The 18,787-nt window shown below is 41.6% G+C and overlaps 1 protein-coding gene across 1 annotated transcript in view; it reads left to right on the top strand.

Annotated features, from left to right (window-relative positions):
* CLEC11A (C-type lectin domain containing 11A) overlaps positions 1-15,455 on the top strand; it is a gene marked incomplete at its 3' end in the record, with an annotated part of 37,107 nt that extends 21,652 nt beyond the window's left edge. Inside the window, exons 3-4 of the mRNA XM_081344724.1 lie at positions 13,223-13,414; positions 15,055-15,455. Of these exons, the coding sequence (XP_081200850.1) occupies positions 13,223-13,414; positions 15,055-15,455 (593 nt within the window). The remainder of the gene's footprint in view (positions 1-13,222; positions 13,415-15,054) is intronic.
* Positions 15,456-18,787: the final 3,332 nt, after the last annotated feature.

Below are 18,787 nucleotides of genomic sequence, written 5' to 3'. Positions count from 1 at the left end.
GATTTCAAATGGACACTATGACTCTGGTGGGAGAAGGAATATTACTGGTTTAACTATACCGTTTTAGCGGGATTAACTGGTTGAGGCAGAGCAGCTATCTTTCTCTGATACTGCAAACAGAAGATCATGGTCCTAAACAAAGGTTAGACTGGATATCCTCAAAGACCCCTTCTGTCTCTAAACATCTGTGAAATAATCACAGAGTGGTAGAATAATATACGTGTAGATGAACTTGCAGAAGAGATATCTGTGGGTGTTCGCTTCAGCAAAAGAAGGAACAAGTTTCTCTTGCTCAGTAGATGAACAGCTCAGATGCCATCCACTCTGTGATCCATGGCAGTTCTAGATGTCTTTAACATTTGTCTGCTGTCTGAATTCAGCCTGCAACATAAAGTGATGCACTTTATCTAAATCACAGGCATTTTCTGTGTTTCTGTTTTGTAGCTCAGACATTTTATTGTGTTTGATTGCTATTCACACCCCAAGGAATACTGCAAGCCCCATGACCACTAGACTGGCTTTGGCTAATACACCCTGATCTCCCAGTTGTGCCTGATTTCAGACATCATAGGCTAAAAATGCAAATGGCTTTGCAAGGTACATGTTCAAAAGACAGAACTCTCCACGCATATGAGAACACATTGGATGGCAAAACCCAGAAGGCTGTTTCTGTCAGCATAGAATGTCAATTGAGAAGATAGGAGGAGAGCAGGTGCTTAACTGTTCCCCCATCCCAAGCTTTCATCTTCTCCCCAAACCCCTTTTCCCAAGACATATGTTTACAGCATAGCTTCCATTGGGTTTATAAAAGCCAGGAGAAAAAGCTGTAGATAAAAGCATTTGATGCCAAAAGGTTGGGTGATTTTACCATTTTCCAGCTGAAACTTTCACCAGAAATAAGCATTGAGGTTTGTCCTTTCTGTCTGAAATGTAATGATTGTTTTCTTGCCCTTCATGAACAAGCTTGATTTTAATATTCAGATCAATTGCAGTTTTCCTTATGCCAGAAATGAGACATTTTAAGGCTGCTTTAGCTGTTTTTGTATTAACTGTGAGTTTAACTGCTGGGTGGGGGCAACAGGTAGAGCAGCACTACAAAATGGACCATTGAGCACAGCAGAGGCACACATTTCTGAGTGGGATTGATTTTTTTCTTTAAAAAATGCTGCTAAGCCCATTTTAAGGATATATATCAGTTTTGTGTGTTTGCTGCCTTAAAACTGCAAAAAATTGAAATCATGTGATATAGTTGGATTGGGTCCCTGCAGGCTGAACATACCAGCTCAAGAGCTGCATATAGCCATGGGTACAGTTTCTTAAATCGTATTTTGGGAACAGCCTACCTTTAAGAATAAGTTATGTGTCATTTTATTTCAGTAGATGAAATGTATTGGAGGCATGAGTTTTTAGCAAAGGAACTTCTCTCTTTCTTTCTGTCCCCATAGCTGTTCAACAGATTGCCCCCAGATTGTTGGGGGCAATTAAGCTGACTTTGTAATAATGCCGCTTGGGGTGTGTGTGAAAGCCCTAATAAGCAGGCATATACATAGAATGAAGGCTACTGCTAAGCTTGTAAGCCGCCCTGAGTCTTCGGAGAAGGGCGGGATATAAATGGAATTTAAAAAAAAAGAGGGAGAAAGGTTTTTTAATCACTTTTCCTTTGTGTTTAAAGTTGTCATCAGCAGCTACTTTCTTCATGTCTATTCGTGTGTGTGGAAAGCAACACAGAGATGAATTGGGATATTAAGGGGGCTAAGCTCTTCTTTTCAACATTTCAGCTTATGCTATGCCTTTCCTCTGTATAATGCACACAAATACACAAAAATATGGGCTATCAAATCTGAACTATCTGAGCTAAATGGGAACAAGGAAGTTTGTTTTCCATACCTCATTTCTGTCACCTTGAGATTGTCCAATTTTTGATGGTCAGATTAACAACATATCCACTGCCAGAAGAAAAAATAACATTCAGTGTGGTGTTGGGTTTAATTCAGTCTCTATTTTTTAAAAGAAGGAGCCTGCAGTATATATATGAAAAGGGAGTGGATACAGCTATTTAAGATTTTTTTTTCATTTCCTTTTTTTTTAAAAAAAGGGAAGATTATTACTCATGTAGATTCATTTTTTACTGGCTTCTATAGATTTCCTAGCTAGGGAATATTTTTCAGCATAACATGCACATAAGGGGAACACACACACGCATATGTGTGCACGCGCACACACACACACACACACACACACACACACACACAAGCAATATGCTTAACTGTTTATGAAGCAAATTTTAATTCTGAATGCTATACTTAACAGCTGAAATGAAAATTATTGTAGGAATATAATGATAAAGAAAAGGCATTGTCTCCTATTTTATTTCTGCCAGAATTCACTTCCAGTGTTTGATACTGCCTTCTGATAAAACAATGTATTTGAGTTTTTGTTCAGCCTTCAATCACAGTGGCTAGAAACCCCATGAACACACCTTTGTGTTCAATTGTCAATTGATCCATAAGGTTGTTTTTTTTTAAACCCATATAATTGACTGTGAACCCAGCACATAATTAGGTCATGTAAGACTTGCAAGCATTTCACCAATATTAGCTCAATAATTCTAACCACATCTCTGCATGGCAGGCTAGTATTATTGCTGTATTTCATTTAAATCTCAAGATAATGTGTGATTCCTATTGTCCTGGTTCCCATTATCTGGTCCATATTATTCTTATAGAAATCCATTGAAGTAGGTTATGTTAGCAAGAGAGTAAATATCCAAAACTGTTGTATTGGCTTTCAGGGATGGGGGTGGGTGGGGATTTGGATCTTGATCTGTCCTATACCAACCTCACTTCAGAGATATTTTTGGGGTGTGGGGGCAGTTACTGTATGTAAGAGAAATGAGAAAGATGCAGTGTAGAATCCTGAGATGTATTCTAGTAAAACTGTAACTATGCTTTAGCATTAACAAAACTTATGACTAACTTCACATTTCACAATCAACAATAGTTTATTTGGTTTACTGAAGAAACCACAATTGGCTGACATGAACTTACTAAGCATAAACCAAGCAAATCAAATTATGACTTAGTGTAAGAATGAGACTCTTTGAATGTGGCCATTTCCTTTCAGAAATGCTCTTCAAACCATTATTTACATTTTTAAAAAATGGAGAAATAGAGTAAAAAACATATTTTTATTTAATTAAGGAAATTTAGTTTTTATCTTTCTCTTATTTATCAGTTTAACGCTGTCTAGTAGTTACGAGTGGATCCTGGACCACTCTGACTCTTATCCCCAAATGAACATATTCACGACTCAGTGTTTTGTGAGGTTTAAATCAGGCATAAGTGTGTATGTGTGTGCATACGTGTGTATATAGTATATTTCTATATAAATAAATGTGAATAATTTTACAATAAGTGCAGGGATAGCTCATCTGATCAATTAATCACTTTATTTGCTATTATACTGCTCAAACTTTTCACAGTGAAAGAAGAGACATAATTAAATAATCCAGCCCTAATCTAAATTGTAATAATACTCCAAACCTAATCTAATTATACAGAGAGTAACAGAAGTCAAGGCATAGGCCAATCAAAATATGTTTTATTGTTTAAAAAATAGGGAGACGATTACCATCCTTGGAAATGTTCAAAGGTCATGCATCATATATTTAAGGAACTGGTTTTTTTTAAAAAAAATGCAACCAATTTGAACATTTAATGTAAAGTAGTTTATATAATAAATATTCAGACAAATAAGCTAACAGTATACAACAGCCTAATCAAGGAACCACCAAGACCACTCCCACAAATACTGACAGAGCAAGCCACTAGTATGTAAAATGAGAGTAAATTCACTCCATACTAGCACTGATGATGTTACCTAGTTTGGTAATGCAACAGCTGTAAGAAAACAAAGAAGCTCAGACAGCACTAAGGACTCCACAGTTTATTGACTAAATTGACTATGGGGGATTATTTTAGGTATGTAAGTAGTTCTTGACTTAAAACCACAATCAGGACCAGAATTTCCATTACTAAGCAAAGTGGTTGTTAAGTGAGTCATGGCCAATTTTGCAAACTTTTTTTTTTTGCCATGGTTGATAATTGTTGCATTTAGGTGAATCATGTGGTTATTAAGTGAATCTGGCTCATCCCATTGACTTTGTCGCAAGTTGGTTGGGAAGGTCAGAAAACGTGATCAAATGATCCTGGGAAGCTGCAATCTTTGTAAATACATGCCAATTGCCAAGTGCTTGATTTTTGATTACATCACCATGGGGTTGCTGTGATAATCATAAAAAGTGAGGACTAGTGGAAGTTATTTTTTTATTGCTGTTATAACTTTGAATAATCACTAAACAAATGGCTCTAGGACTAAGTTGAAGACTCCCTGTATTCTCTACTCCCCCAACTGTCTCAATTTTTTTTAATAATGGCTCATTTGTTATGTTTGTGCACCACTGGGAAATGCACATAGACTATTGTTCTTTATAGCAGCCAAATCATGCAGGTAAGGAAAGGAAAAAACAACAATACATGTAGTTGGTTTGCTCTGCATTTCGCACCAGTGCCCAAGTTACTGGGAGAAAAGAGAGATTCTTAATGATATTGGCAAGCAAGTCCACTTTGTGATTCCCGCTATATTTTACTCCTCTTATTCTTGTTTTAAATGTATAGTTGCAAAAGGTAACAAGGCAGTAACCCTTTCTCCTGTAATCTAAGAACTGCCCATAGCAAGAGAGTTCATCTGCCTGCTGTGGGTTCCTGCAAAAGCAACTGGTAAATTAAGATAGTTAGGGGGCTACAGTACATCTGTCCTAATCCTGATTTGATTTCAAGCCAATTACAATAGTTAGTGAAGCATTTAAACAAAATGGTCTGAGGATTATATCTTTCACATTTTAGATTTATGTACATTGAGGAGAAAATCATTGCTGGGATGGAAAGATTCAAAGATAACACTCTGTGGATCTTTCTTCCTTAAGTTAAAGGTTAATAATTTTCTGACACTAAAGGCACCCTGCGTCTAATATGCACATTTATAAAAATATAAAATGCAGTGGGGAGGGAGCACATTGATCCTGGAGAGAGAATTTAGTCCTTTCCTCCCCTTTCTGTATTCCTGAAGATATCAGAGAATGAAGTGAAAGATCCGATTTGGATGAAAATCCTTGACACAGGTTGCTGCCAGCATCCTAGGTATCAACAGGTACCTCCTTAAAATGCAAGATGTTCCGAGTAGCACAGTTTTTTGTAGCATTGCTGGAGTTATTGCAGGAAGCTTCAGATTCTTGATATTATGATGATGATGACGATGACGATGATGATGACATACAGCTGCCTGCAGCTGCCTTCTCTTTCCTACCTATTGTGCAATGAAATACATATACTGTAGACACAAGTATCAGATAGGATTCTCTGTTAGCCAATGCACTTTCCTGGCCTGCCTGCTCAATTAGAATTGGGCTATCTGTAATGACAATTTGACCACAAGGTCTGTAGGGATAGGAAGGGATATTTCACTGTGTTTATGTGGGAAATGGACTTCACTTTCTTAGCAGGAGACCAATTTCTGTTAAAGGAATCTGTCTCAACTTTTCACATATAATTTATGTAGGAGGAGGTTTCATGAAAAGATGTGCCATAATTTTTGTGCTAAGAGTCACACTTTGCCATTAAATTGCACAAATGTAGGACTGAAGCTTCTGGGTAGGTGTTCACCCACATTGGACCACAAATGTATCATGGGGCAGGTGAAGTGCCATTTTTTTATAGGTAAGGAATTGGTCCAGCTAGATGGCAGCACCTAGCTGACTCTCTGAAACAGGGCTTTTCAACCTTTTCACCCACTGTACCACTTTTAGGATATGGCAACATCCGAGTACCATCAGTTGCCTAGCAAGGTGTCAAAAACTTGATGACCCCCCCAAAAGGAAAAAAGTGATGAAGTACAGATTGTTATGTACTGGGCTTTTGGAATATCACCACGTGCTCTCAGACATCTCAGACAGGATGGCGCCAGTCCTGCTATCGGTCAACTTTGGGCGGCAAGTATAGCTTCAATCTGATTGGTTAATACCATAGGGCCTGGATATATATATGGAGGCAGGGTGACTCCAATCTCTCAGTACAGTTTCTGCTTAAATAAAGTATGTGTTCATCTGTACTCTGCATGTTCTCGTTCCTGCTCATCAGAGCCCATGACTTAATAGTGGCGACGAAGGTGGGATCCTGCTTCTCCACCTGAGGGCTGAAGTCATGAGGGGATGGCATTACTCACTGGAGGGAAGAGGCATCTTCCCCCCCTCTAGCCAGCTAGTAAACTACACTAGCGGCCGTGTGCTCAGAGGAAGCGTTCCCTGAGACTTGAAGCAGGATCCAACAGCAGAGCAGGAATTAAGGAAAAATGCCAAAAGTCGGCAAACTCAGAGAATTCGACATCAAACATCCTGAAGATTGGCCATCTTACCTCTCACAGGTAGAAAATTACCTACGAGCTAACCAGATAGCAGAGGAAGGCTTAAAAGCTGTGACATTGCTGTGTGTATGTGGGCCAGCGACTTTTGATTTAGCTGAGAACCTCTTCATGCCAACGCCCATCGAAGCAGTATCTTTTGCTGACCTGAAGAAGAAGCTGACTGGGCATTTCCAGCCAAAAATGTCGGAGATGGCCTGGTAGTTTAAATTTGACCAATGAGTGCAGCTTCCCAGTGAGACAGCATCCGAGTTTATCGCAGGCCTAAGACAGGCCGCATGTCTCTGCAAATTTTCAAATTTGGAGGAGCGTTTGAGAGACCGACTCGTCTGCGGACTAAGAGACAGAACTTTGCAGCAAAGACTATTTGCCAGACCAAACCTCACGTTTGCTGAAGCACAAGATGAGATCATGGCTGACGAAGCAGCCAGAGGTGCAGTACAAACTTTACAGCCCACCCAAACCCCAAAGACAGAAGTTTCTGTCCACCACAAGGTCGCCATTGGCACAGGAGAATCGTCTGAAGAAGAGGAACCCAAAATCAACAAACTCCAGAGACAGCCAAGTGAGCAAAACCAGCGAAATCAAGAGAGAGAATAATTACAAGGCAGTTCTCTTACCGAGATGTAAGGGGTGCGGAGGCAACCACTCCCGTGCAGACTGCAGATTCCGTTCGGCCACGTGCAGGGCTTGCGGTAGGACCAGGCACATCGCAGTGGTATGCAGGGCTCGCCAGAGAGACAGGCCACCCAAGCACCAGTCGGAAGAACAGACTAGGAAAGGTACTGGAGCCCTGGGTCCAGTCAGTGTGGGGTTCTTGAGGAGCCGAAGAAGCATTTGTCGCACCGGGGCTCATCATCCCCTTAAGCCTCAACTTAAGCTCTCAGTAGAGCTACAAGGAATTCCATGCAAAATGGGATTGGACTCCGGCTCAGCGGTCTCAATTATTTCACAGGACACATTCAACCTTGTTTGCAGACGCAGCAACCAGTGGGCTACTTTAAGACCATCAGACATTATTTTATAGATTTTCAGAATGCTCGGGTTAAAGTTAAGGATGAAGCCACTGTATTGGTGAAATTTAAAGGGTTTTTGGAGCACCTGGATATCATAGTAGTAGAGGGCCATAGAACAAGTCTTATAGGACTTGATTGGTTTGAGGCTTTGGGCATTCAAATAACGGGCATTAACTGGACACAGACAGCAGATCTCAAGGCTGTTTGTGAGGAATTTGCGGATGTGTTTGAGTCAAAACTAGGAACTTATACTGGGCCACCCATCTCTTTTAAGTTAGATCCTAATGTTGTTCCGATAAGAGTCAAACCTCGCAGAGTTCCTTTTGCCTTAAAATATAAAATCGATACTGAAATCGATGTTAGTTGAGCAAGGTGTATTGCAGCCTGTTGATGGGGGGGAGTGGGGAACTCCTATTGTCACCCCACTAAAGCCCAACGGAGAGATTCGCATTTGCGCAGACTACAAATGCACAATAAATAAAGCTTTAAAGCAACATGCATACCCGGTCCCGATAGTCAGCAATATTCTAGCCTCTTTGCAAGGGGGCACCATTTTTGCTAATCTCAATTTAGTGCAGGCGTATCAGTAGCTGCCGGTAGACGAGGCCACAGCCGCAGCTCAAACTATAGTGACTCATAGAGGAGCATTCAGAGTCAAACGCTTGCAGTTTGGGGTTAGCGTTGCACCGGGCATCTTCCAAGGAATTATGGAGCGCACACTTAAAGGAATTCAGGGTGTCTGTCCTTATTTTGATGATGTTCTCATTGCTGGGGAATCCCCAGAAGTATTGGCCAACGGGCTCAGGGCTGTGTTACAAAGGCTACGTGATGCAGGCCTCAAGTTAAAAAAAAACAAATGTAGTATTGGGGTTTCTTCAATGGAATTCTTAGGTTTCTGTATTGATGCTAGTGGGATGCACCCTGCTGAGTCAAAAGTTAAGGCCATCAAAATGGCTCCTAGGCCACAATCAAAGGCAGAACTGCAAGCATTTTTGGGCCTCCTGAATTTTTATCACACATTTCTATCTCATAAGGCTGCAATAGCTGAGCCCCTCCACAGGGTACTTGATAAAAAAGCCCCTTGGAAGTGGACTGAATTACATGAAAAAAGTTTCCAGGATCTAAAGGCCCTCCTTTCAGAAAAGTCCACTGTCACTCATTACATTGAGTCTAAACCTGTTTGCCTTGCATGTGATGCATCTCTCTACAGGGTGGGGGCAGTCTTAAGCCACATTGAGAAGAATGGGGAACAAGTTCCTATTGCATTCTATTCTAGAACCGTATTTGCTGCTGAGTGTAATTATGCACAGATCAATAAAGAAGCCTTAGCCATAGTGGCTGGAGTCAAAAAATTTCACAATTATTTATATGGCAGGGATTTCACTGTCTTCACTGATCACAAACCCCTTTTGGGCTTATTCACCACTGATAAGCAAACTCCCCACATACTGTCTCCAAGAATGCTGAGATGGTCTATGTTTTTAGCTGCTTACAGATTTAAGTTAGTTCACAAACCTGGAAAGGAAATGGGCCATGCAGATGGCCTCAGTAGATTACCACTGCCACTAATGGATCCTGATCCAGCCCCCGCTGCTAAAATATTGTCTATTCAGGATTTACCTGAGTTTCCCCTCCATGCTGGGGATATTGCTGCTGAGACTGCTACAGATAAACTTCTAGCAGAGTATTGTCATGGGTACACATGGGCTGGTCGGAAAAAAGTCCAGGCCCTGAGTTCCAAAGTTATTTTGTCAGGAGACATGAATTGTCTGCACATAAGGGTTGCATTTTATGGGGCAACAGAGTTATTATTCCTACAACTTTGAGGACATAGTCTTACATTCCTTACATGAAGGCCATCCAGGCATTGTATGGATGAAAGCATTGGCTAGAAGCTACCTATGGTGGCCTGGCCTGGATAAGGCTGTAGAGGATCAAGTTCATGGTTGCTATACCTGTCAGAGGTCTAGGCCTGAAATGCCTCAGGCCCCAGTTCATAGGTGGGAGGAAACACATACCCCCTGGTCCAGGGTTCATATTGACTACGCTGGGCCTTTTCAAGGACAGCTTTTTATGGTAGTAGTGGATAGACACTCAAAATGGGTGGAAGTAGTTCCAGTCCCTAATATGACTACTGCTAGGACCATCCAGGTGCTGAGAAAACTCTTTGCAACACATGGGTTGTCTGATGTTTTGGTTTCTGATAATGGGGCTCAATTCACTGCTGCTGAGTTTCAGGCTTTTCTCAGAGCTAACCTCATCAGACATGCTACATCTGCACCATTTCACCCCTCTACGAATGAACAAGCTGAACGCATGGTGAGGACAATGAAGGAGGTGCTCAAGTGCATCATCACAGGTGACTGGCATCATAGACTGGTAGATTTCTTGCTCTGTCAACACACTACACCCTGCACAGCTACAGGAAAGTCCTGCTGAGCTTCAATGGGGACGGTGATTGATTACTAAACTGGACAGGTCGCATCCAGACAGAGTGGCATACGAAGCCTCTAAACCTAAACCCCTGAGGGGGCTGCAAACAGGTGATTGGGTTTGGGCCAGGAACTATGGGCCTGGAAACTTGTGGGTTCCTGGTCAGGTGGTCAAAGAATCCGGACCCCTATCTTACAAAGGGGTTGGAGGGAGGGCAACTGGTCAAAAGGCATATTGACCAACTTAGAAAAAGATTCCCAGAGTGGTCACTAAGTGAGGACTATGGTACAAGTCCTTCCCGAAGTCCTCAAGTTGGCATCCAGGCCAGCTCACACCAGTACCATCAGGGTTTTCCTTCCTTAGTGGAATTTGATCAAGAAGAAGAGCATGGCAGCTCAGAAGTGCAACATGGAACCCCTGACCATGCAAATCAGCCGAATTTCAGTGACCATTGTGCACAGTCTGCTAAACAGTCAGAATCTGGGGTGGGCCCATCGGAAGAGGCCAGCCAGAGCAATGCAACTCCCCTAGACACAGGAGCTCAGGGGGACATGGGTCCACCCAGCCCACTGAGTAAGGTGGTAGACCACAAAGTGACTGGAACCCCTACGTGCTCATCCAGACCACATAAACCTCCAGCATATCTTAAAGACTATGTTGTAAAATAAAGTGATGTGTAACTGTATGACAATCTGCTACTATCTACAGAAATTGGGGGCACATTTAACTGCTGTATGGCATGCTCATCGAGACATTGTTTTATCTCTTTGTAGTATATTGCATTGTTATATCGTTCTTTAATATCTTTGTAGTCCACTCTACAAGACACGTCTGAGAAGGTCGCGTAAGGACTTCTAATTACCTTAGCTTACAAATCATCACATTTAGCATTGTTTAATATTATTTAGTTTGGGCCTTGACAATTGTCAAGGGTATTATAGTCTGATCTTAGGAGGGAGGGGTGTTATGTACTGGGCTTTTGGAATATCACCACGTTGGTTCTCCAGCATCTCAGACAGGATGGCATCAGTCCTGCTATTGGTCAACTTTGGGCGGCAAGTATAGCTTCAATCCGATTGGCTATATATATGGAGGCAGGGTGACTCCAATCTCTCAGTACAGTTTCTGCTTAAATAAAGTATGTGTTCGTCTGTACTCCTCTGCGTGTTCTCGTTCCTGCTCATCAGAGCCTACGACATAATACAGATACTCCTTAATTTACAACAGTTCACTTACTGACTGTTCGAAGTTACAATGGCACTGAAAAAAGTGCCCCCCAAGCCACAGCCGAGCAAGACACCTACCTGCCTGCCCGGCGCCGCTCTTCCTCCTATCCGAGGTTTTCATTGTTGTGAACTTTTCTGTTGAGGATTAGCAGCAGGGGTGGGGCGGGGGTGTGCATGTGTGTTTGGTTTTTATTCCCCCCCTCATCTGCTGGGTGGTTGCAGCAGATTTTGGTCACTGCACATGACCCTGGGACACTGTGACCGTCATAAATATGAATCAGTTGTCAAGCATCTGAATGTAAATCACAAGATCCTGGAGATGCTGCAACATTCCAGCTGATCGGCACTTCTTCTGGGCGCTGATCCTGGCACTTCCACTGAGCCCTGACAGCCCTGAAGAAGCACTGATCCTGGCGCTTCTGCTGAGCCCTGACAGCCCTGCAGCTGCAGCCATCTTTCGTTTAGGCTTGTGCGGTGCTGCCATTCCCCTCCCCCACTACCACTTTTCTAGGATGGTCGCGTACCACCTGCCAGGTGCCAATGTACCACAGGTGGTACCTGTACCACTGGTTGAAAAGCCCTGCTCTAAAAAGTTAAACAGGGATACAATTAGAATTTGGATGGGAGATTGCCAGAAATAGATAAGAAGTAAGAAAGATATAGGTAGTCCTTGCTTAATGATCATTTGTTTATGGCCATTCAAAATTATGACGACCACAAAATGGATGCTTTACAACCTGTAAAGGACTCCAGCCATCATAAATGGTCGTGCTGCCCCTCCATGGTCATATGACTATTTGCAATAGCCTTTGCCAGTTTCTGGTTTTGAAATGAATGGAGTCACTCAATGACCATGGCATTCACTTAATGACTATGGAGTTCACTTAAGAACTGTAGTATTTACGAATAACACTACAAAAAAGACCAGAGAATCACTTCTGATCTCATGGATACTTCAACATATGACTTCAGTGACTTACCACTATAGTTCCAGGCTCAAATACCATCGTAAATAAAGGCTTCCCTGTATCCTGGAAGTAGGCAATACTAAACTGCTTTAGCATCATTGCCAAAATAACTACATGGATGTATCTGTGGAATCTGTAGCTTGATAAGTCTTGTCATATGGTCTTGATGATTTTACAATGGAGGGAGAAATTGCTATATGAGGGAAACCTAAAATGTAAATTCACATAGCAGAAATTATTCTAGAATTGCTAATGTACTCCCAGTAATCAGCTGTCCTTATGCTCTCCCTTCATGTATATTTTATTAGACACCCTGTGACCTCTTGACTCATTTTAGAGATCTTTGATGTTGAACTGTGTAGCATAATCAAACATCAGTTGACCACAAGAAATGTTTTATCATGTTTTGCACTATGTCTATGATAATTTTATGTGATAAAATATTTTATAAAATTTGCTGAATTTCAATTTTACAGGAGTCTTGCATCTCAGATTTTAGATGCATTCTGTAAGTTAGTCCATTTGAACTATTTTGGTCCAAAAGGTTTTGACCTATGATGCACCATTTAACCCAGTAAAAGGTTACAGGAATGAGTTTTAGTAGAATATGTTGCATTGCAATTCGGTTTCCCTGATTCCTGATTATGTATATGATTTTTGCAGAAATTTCAATCATGCTATGTCCAAAGCTTCCTTACAGACCATTTAGCCTTATTAGTGCTGGTGATTGTGGGCACTTTGTCTATTCTTTGTCCAATGTTATCTGGAAAAATAGATTACCAGCAGGACCATAAAATTATTTGGTTGGTTTCAGAGAATGATTTTGCCTCCCCTTAATAAATTATTTGGATTTTAAAGAGCTGGATATGGCCTGGGACTTAATCCAGTGCATAAACATTCTCACCTGATCCTAAAATTCTTTAAGAAGATCCAATCCCTCTTCCCAATTTCCATTTCTCTTTAGTGTTCCTCTCCCTTATTTCTGTATTCTGATTCACTCCTGATTTATTCTCTTCCCTAGGTAAGATGACTTTAATATCTCCTGTTTTTCAAATCCTTAAGTTGTAATTGCTTTCTTCTCTTTTTCCTCCTGATGCACAAACAGTATCACGATTGAACAGTCTTGAGGCAGCAGTCCACCGTCTCAACGTGCAGTTCTATCACATGGATGTGCGGGTGTCACAGTTCTCCCAAGGTCTGGCTGAATTGAAGGGGGGCCTAGCTGAGGCTAGTGAGTCACTTGCCTCTCTGAATGAAGTTGCCACACGCAACCAGAAAGAACTTGGACGTATTGATGGTGAGGATGGAAAAGGGGAGTGGAATCAGTCTTCCTCCCCTCCCCCCATTCTATAGCAATGTTTCTGACCCTCAGCAACTTTAAGAAGTGTAAATTTCAATTCCCAGAACTCCAGCCAGCATCTTGCCTGGGGAATTCTGGGAATTGAGGTCTACTCATCGTGAAGTTGCTGAGACTGAGAAACACTGTTTTATAGGATCTGAGTTACAACCCAACACTTAAAAGCCCCGGATTGAAGAAAATTGCACTAGCAGTTTGCATGAAATTAATCCCAGCAACAACAAAGATGATCCAGCTGAGCTTCAATATCCAGAAGCATAAGTGTCTTTGATCTCCTACCTCCAAGGAGTGGAGGACCCTGTCCAGAATCTTTGGAAATTGGAGATCAACCTGAGAACTGGTTTCAGCCTTTGAAGCTACCAGTTGCCAAATCCCTCCAAAAAGGAAAGGTTATCACTTTATTGTACATAAAGCAGACATCCTACTTGAAAGAGTCAGATGTAACATACTGCTTGGGGCCTGCTGATCTCTGCTGTCTACAGAGACAAAAAGATCAAACGAAAGGTTATTCAAAGGATTGGCTGAAATATGTGCATGAGTTGAGAGAACTAAGAGGAAGAATCCAGTTTTCAAGGTCATTCCCCTCCTGTTATGTCCATTGTGCTGTGATGCAGTTGAACAATATTGGACTAGAATTGATTGCGGAAAAATAGATTTAGGCTCAGCCACAGAAAGTCACTGGAAGACTTGGGTCCGTTCATCCTCTTTGCCCAATCTATTTCACAGGCTTGCTGCTGTGTGAATTAAAGGAAAGCCTTATGAAGAAATAAATCTAGCAAATAAATTAATCATTGCTTATACATTTTTCACAAACTTTCATAAAATTCATAGGGCAGCGATCTGGCCCTTCTATATACGTCTAGTATATAGTCCTCCATTCCTTGGAGGTTGGAGATGAAAACCACTAAGAGCTGTGGTGGCACATTGATTAGAATGTAGTATTGCCCACTATCAGTAGTTTGACCCTGACTGGGTCAAGGTTGACTCAGCCTTTCATCTTTCTGAAGTCAGTAAAATGAGGACCCAGATGGTTGGGGGCCAATATGGTGATTTTGTAAGTCACATAGAGTGTGCTGTAAAGCACTATGAAGCAGTATACAGCAGAGGGTCATACGGTAGAGCAGGGGTATCAAACTGTTGGCCTGCAGGCCAGATACATCATAGCAAAACTGCACCCAATCCATTGCCGGCAATGGCAAAAAAGTCGCAATACATCACAACACAGAGAGCCTTGGTGGAGCAGTGGGCTAATGCCTTAAGTAACACCAGCTGCCTGCAATTAGTGCAGGTTCGCATCCCACCAGGCTCAAGGTTGACTCAGCCTTCCATCCTTCCGAGGTAGGTAAAATGAGGACCCAGATTGTTGGGGGCAATTAAGCTGACTTTGTAATAATGCCGCTTGGGGAGTGTGTGAAAGCCCTAATAAGCAGGCATATACATAGAATGAAGGCTACTGCTAAGTTTGTAAGCCACCCTGAGTCTTCGAAGGGCGGGATATAAATGGAATTAAATAAATAAATAAATATACAAGTCTAAGTGCTATTGCTATTACTACTACTAATTATCTTTGCCCAACTCAGGTTGCTTGCGGGGCCGGCGCACTCAAACTAAATGCTTCCTGATCTTCAAGCACTTTGAGGTCTACAATGCAGCCCAAAAACTTTGTGAAGCCAGAGGAGGGCATTTGGCCATGCCAGTGGACGATACTGAGCTGGCTGTCCTGCGCCGCTATCTTTATGATGCTTTTCAGCCCTACAACTGGCCAGCCTGGATTGGCATCCATGACCGGCATTCTGAAGGGTTGTGGCTTTTTGAGAATGGCCAACGTGTCTCTGTCTTTGATTGGTACCGAGACCATCTGGTGACTCAACCCAATGGTGGTACCCGTGAAAATTGTGTCTCCCTCAGCTCGGATGATGGGAAATGGTGGGACAATGACTGTGAAAGACGCATGTATTACATCTGTGAATATCGCCTCTAGTGTTGTACCCCTTTTCAATGCTCAGTCCCTGGTGGTTTTGGTTGCATTGGTGCCCTTTCACTACTAGTCTGTGGGTGCAGTAACAGCTAAAAGTTCTGGACATTCCACCCCTCTCCAATTTTATACATGGATCTATTAGTTTTCCCTTCTTCACCTGCCATACCCTCAGCCTAATACTCTTCAAATATAAGGAATGGCAGCTTCCTGGTATTTTTGTCAGGATGAATTATTCTGTACTGGGCAAGTTTCAATCCCAAACAGACAGCATTTCACTCAGAAAGCAGTTGTGTCCTACAGCCTGCAGAGAAAATGGGGGAAAATTTTGATTCTTTTATTAAAGTAGGTAATGTGTTCAGTGGTTAAAAGGATTAAGCCATGTTTTACTTTGGAAGTCTCTTGAAAAAAACTAAAAAGGTACTTAGAGCCCATCCTTTTTTGGTGAGATTCCTAAATCACTGGCACGCCCCCTGCGGGCCATGAAAGACAATTTTTTGTAAAAGGCGAAAGATTTATACGATCTGAAGAGAAACCACCCACTGAAGAAGAAATAATAGATAAAATTTTATCCTGCACCAAAATGGACAGGTTAACCCTAGAAATCAAAAATAAGACTGAAATGGAGTATTATGAAATTTGGCAAAAATTGTACAATTGGTTAGAGATAAGGAGGATCGCTGAGATGACTATTGTTTGATTGGTTGATAATGTAAGGATTTATCAGCACCTATATCAGGACACAACTGAAAGATGTGTAAATATAACGTTGATGACTGACAGTTTACTAAAAAATTTACAGATGTTATATGTACAGTTTGTTATACTCTGTCCTGTCATAGAATGTATTTTAAGTTTTTGTTATTACTTTCTGTAACATAAGATAATACTAATAGTAGTGTTGTAGCTAGGGAAGTTGAATCATGTCCACTTTTGTTTTTAAATGTACATTTAATAAAATTTTCTATTAAAAAAAGACAATTTTTGGAATGCAAGGCTCCTGGTGGTGGTAAATCACTTATATAGCCCTAAAGCAAAAGGAAAAGATACATAAACTGCCTCTTGCTTCCTCTTTAGTGCATAGTAAATCTGCAGTAACAGTTGAGTAGGAAATAGTATTCATTAGATGCCAAAGCCAGGAAAAAAGCCTAGAATCTACATCTGTACTGAAAATCCTGTTTACAATACTGTGTTCACTGATGACATGGAGATAGCAGAGTCCACTCCTCACTGGACCTCTTCAGGGTTGATGAAACTCAAACCTAGTTGGGCTCATTGTCTTGTGAAATGTTAGGCCTTTGTCCTTACCCGAGTTAACTGATCCAGGCATAGTATTAGCATTGGAAGAAAAGGTCCTTCTTGTGTCTTTGGAGACCTTCTTTCTTACAACCCTGTATTTGTAACTGCAGTTAGGATGAAAAAGATCTTTATCCTATATGATTTAGATGGGCCATCTGATGCTGCAGGACTCCATGCAGCTCCTAAAACAGGGGTCTTCAAACTTGGCCCTTTTATGACTTGTGGATTTCCTCCCAGAATTCCTCAGCCAGCGTGCCTGGCTGAGGAATTCTGGGAGTTGAAGTCCACAAGTCATATAAGGGCTACGTTTGAAGAGCCCTGTCCTAAGCCCTTTTGGAAAAGCTGCTTCTAACCACAAGTGTTTAAATCAGCTCTAGTGTTCTGACCTTTTGAGGCACAAAACAAAATGTGTGATCCCTAACATGGATGAACAAAGAAATTGCCCTAAACACTCCCTTAAAGCAAGAGAGAGGTGGGAGGGGGCTGGGAATATCCATTCATATGATTCAATCTGACCTATTTTGTACCATTACCGTACTCTTGAATATAACTGCCAATCCAACAACATGCCATGGCCATATTAACATAAAAATTAAATCAACTTCCTTTTTAAAAGTTCTACACAATAGAAGAAATTACAACTGATTCTACATTTGTCATAAAGACTGAAAATGATGCAGCAAGGATTCACAGCTTTCTGAAAGCAGGATGAGGAAGAGATAAGTGGTTTCTAGGTATTTAATACAATTACACCAGGAGTAAAAGCAAAATCATGTTGGACTTGAAATTCTGATGCATTAATGTAGCTGATGTTTCCCATTCCTAGCCCCCCATCCCCCATGGTTTGCTACTGTTTTCTGCTGGGCTATTTTTTCGAAGTCCCTGTCATTCACCAGACCTTGTCTTTCTAGGTGACATCTAAGTATTAAGTACAGCCAACACTGCTTAGGTTTCTAAATCAGCCAAGGTTGGTTAGGCACTGTCACTTGCTGAGAACCATATTCTATTAGTTGTATCAAATCAGGGTCATACTAAGACAGATGATGTCCAACAGCTGGTGGGCCTCATACCACCCACTAGATGCTACTAAACTACAACTTCCAGCAGGAGCAGGGCAATAATGAGATGCCATTCAGCAACTACCAGAGGACTGGAAAAGAGCTGATGCAGTTCCCATCTTCAAAAAAGGAAAAAAAAAATGGATACAGGAAATTACAGACCTAGCAGCCTGACCTCAATACCTGGGAAGATTCTGGAAAAGATAATCAAACAACGAATCAGCAAGCACCTAAAGGCAAACAAAATCATTACTAAAAGCCAACATGGGTTTCTCAAAACAGAACATGCCAGACAAATCTTATTGCATTCTTTGATCAAGTGACAAAATTAGTGGATCAGAGGAATGCTGTGGATATAATTTACTTGGACTTCAGTAAGGCACTTGATAAAGTAGATCACAAACTACTACTTGATAAGATAGAAAAATGTGGGTTAGACAGCATCACCACCAGATGGATTCGTAGCTGGCTGACCGGCTGTACTCAGCGTGTGGTCAATGGAACGGCATCTACAGTAGTGAGGTGCCCCCAGGGCTCTGTTCTGGGCCCATTGCTCAACATCTTCATCAACAATTTGGACGAGGGGATAGATGGGGAACTCATCAAATTTGCAGACACCAAGCTAGCAGGAATAGCCAACACTCCAGAAGACAGGCTTAAGATACAGACTTGAACACTGGGCGCTATCTAACAAAATGAAATTCAATGGTGAAAAAAGTAAGGTTCTACATTTAGGCAAGAAAAGCCAAATGTACAGGTATTGTATAGGGGGGTACTTTGCTCAATAGTAGTAACTGTGAGAGGGATCTCAGAGTCCTAGTGGACAATCACTTCAATATGAGCCAGCAGTGTGCTGCAGCTGCCAAAAAAGCCAACACAGTGCTAGGCTGCATTAACAGAGGGACAGAATCAAGATCACGTGAAGTGTTAATACTACTTTACAATGCTTTGGTAAAGCCACACCTGGAATACTGCATCCAG

Source organism: Vipera berus, assembly GCF_964194415.1.
Source record: "Vipera berus genome assembly, chromosome: Z".
In the NCBI taxonomy this organism is placed as follows: Eukaryota; Metazoa; Chordata; class Lepidosauria; order Squamata; family Viperidae; genus Vipera; species Vipera berus.
Note: the sequence above shows the minus strand (reverse complement) of the source record. Positions and strands in the feature narration are given on the sequence as shown.